The sequence below is a fragment of the Aplysia californica genome, unplaced genomic scaffold (genome assembly GCF_000002075.1).
Source record: "Aplysia californica isolate F4 #8 unplaced genomic scaffold, AplCal3.0 scaffold02330, whole genome shotgun sequence".
NCBI classification, from domain to species: Eukaryota; Metazoa; Mollusca; class Gastropoda; order Aplysiida; family Aplysiidae; genus Aplysia; species Aplysia californica.
This window is the reverse complement of record NW_004799600.1, coordinates 5,438-6,959: the sequence shown is the minus strand read 5'-3', so window position 1 is coordinate 6,959 and position 1,522 is coordinate 5,438. Positions and strand designations below refer to the sequence as shown.

At 39.7% G+C, this 1,522-nt stretch overlaps 1 protein-coding gene across 1 annotated transcript; it reads right to left on the bottom strand.

Annotated features, from left to right (window-relative positions):
• Window positions 1-33: 33 nt before the first annotated feature.
• Window positions 34-1,016, bottom strand: LOC106014094 (thyrotropin-releasing hormone receptor-like). Its single transcript, XM_013091142.1, has one exon. It carries the CDS (start codon window positions 1,014-1,016, stop codon window positions 180-182), a length of 837 nt encoding a protein of 278 aa, XP_012946596.1. The 3' UTR covers window positions 34-179.
• Window positions 1,017-1,522: the final 506 nt, after the last annotated feature.

The following is a 1,522-nucleotide window of genomic DNA, read 5'->3' as shown; positions in this document are numbered from 1 at the left end:
GTGTGTGAGTCTGTCCGTCTGTGTGTATTTGTGTGTGTGGTAAAACACAATAGATCTGCCAATGTGCCAGCATCTGGACAATAAACATGTAGATGATCCTATCTAATCTTAAAAGTATTGCAATTGCTTTGTTTATTATAAAAAGTAACAATTAAAAAAATATATAGTAAGTGTAAAAGTTATTTTTTCTCCTTGTTCAAAAATGTTTTCATAAACACTGCTCGATATTTCGAACTCATTTTCAGATACACAAATATATTCACACTGGAGTTGACAGTTTCGGTTAGGTATGATGAAGACCAAATGACAAGATAGAGATTTCGATAGACACCATCAATACGGAAACTGGGGTCAATCACCATGTAGAAAAACAAGAGTGTAGGAGGTACGGAACAGACGATGAAAATTACAGCGATGAAGGTCACCATTTTCACAACCTTTTGATCTTTGACCCCAACTCCTTCCGCTGCACGATCAGACTTGGCTGCAGTGGCCTGTCGCCATTTTGTTTTACTGTTGAGTTTGACGATAAGAACGATGGTACAGCAGATGACGAAGACGAAGGAAAACGTCGTAGCAAATACACCTAGGGTGAGAAAAGTAATGGCTTCTAGCATTTCTCTCTCGGCCGTGAACGTGGTTTTTAGCACAGTAGCATTCTTGTTGAAATCGAAAACCCACTCAAGTCTGTTTCCAAGGCAGAAGGGGATCACCAAAACAGACATGCCAATGTAGATGGAGATAATAATTATTTTTGTCCTTCTCGGTGTGATGATCGTCTTCACCTTCAGAGGGACAGCGATACACAGACATCGTTCAAAGGTGATGAAGGCGGTGATAAAAGTGGCGATTTTGACAAAGAGGACATGGGGCACGGCCCCCGTGAGGTACAAGATATCCTGGGGGTCAAAGTTCAACTCAGAACGATAGAAAAGCGGGTTCTGGCAGATGCTTATCCATATCATGGTCAGCAAGGAGCACAGGTCAGACACAGCGAGCCCTGAAAAGATGAACATTTTACGGGGTGGAAAAAAAGCAAAACATAATGTTATTGTTATTCTTCGTTTTATTTCTGTGGAACATTTGGTAACATATGTGTAATTATGTTATCCTAGATATTTAAACCATTGAACTTGTTTGATCTTTTTTATCTTTGCTTATGAGATTGCATAAAGGATTTACTGCTTCTTATATTATTACCATGAATTCTGTTTTCTTCACATTCAACAATAACTCTTTACGCTCATTTTCCGTCTGTCAAGCTAAGGCGAATAAAGCATTTCTGATGCCCCCTTTCAGGAAGAAAGCCGAATTGTGTTTTGATGTCTCTGATCATTAGACATTAATTTCTCAGTCTTCTCATTAGTTCTGGCATCAAGATTATTGTACAATGACTCAAAGGGTCTATTGTTCTATGAATAGCAGTTACCTCCATATCTGAAGGCATTTCCCCTCTCCACCACCAGGGGACGCGCTGGGTAAAGTATGAGGACCCAACACTACTTCAGTAAATACGGTCTTC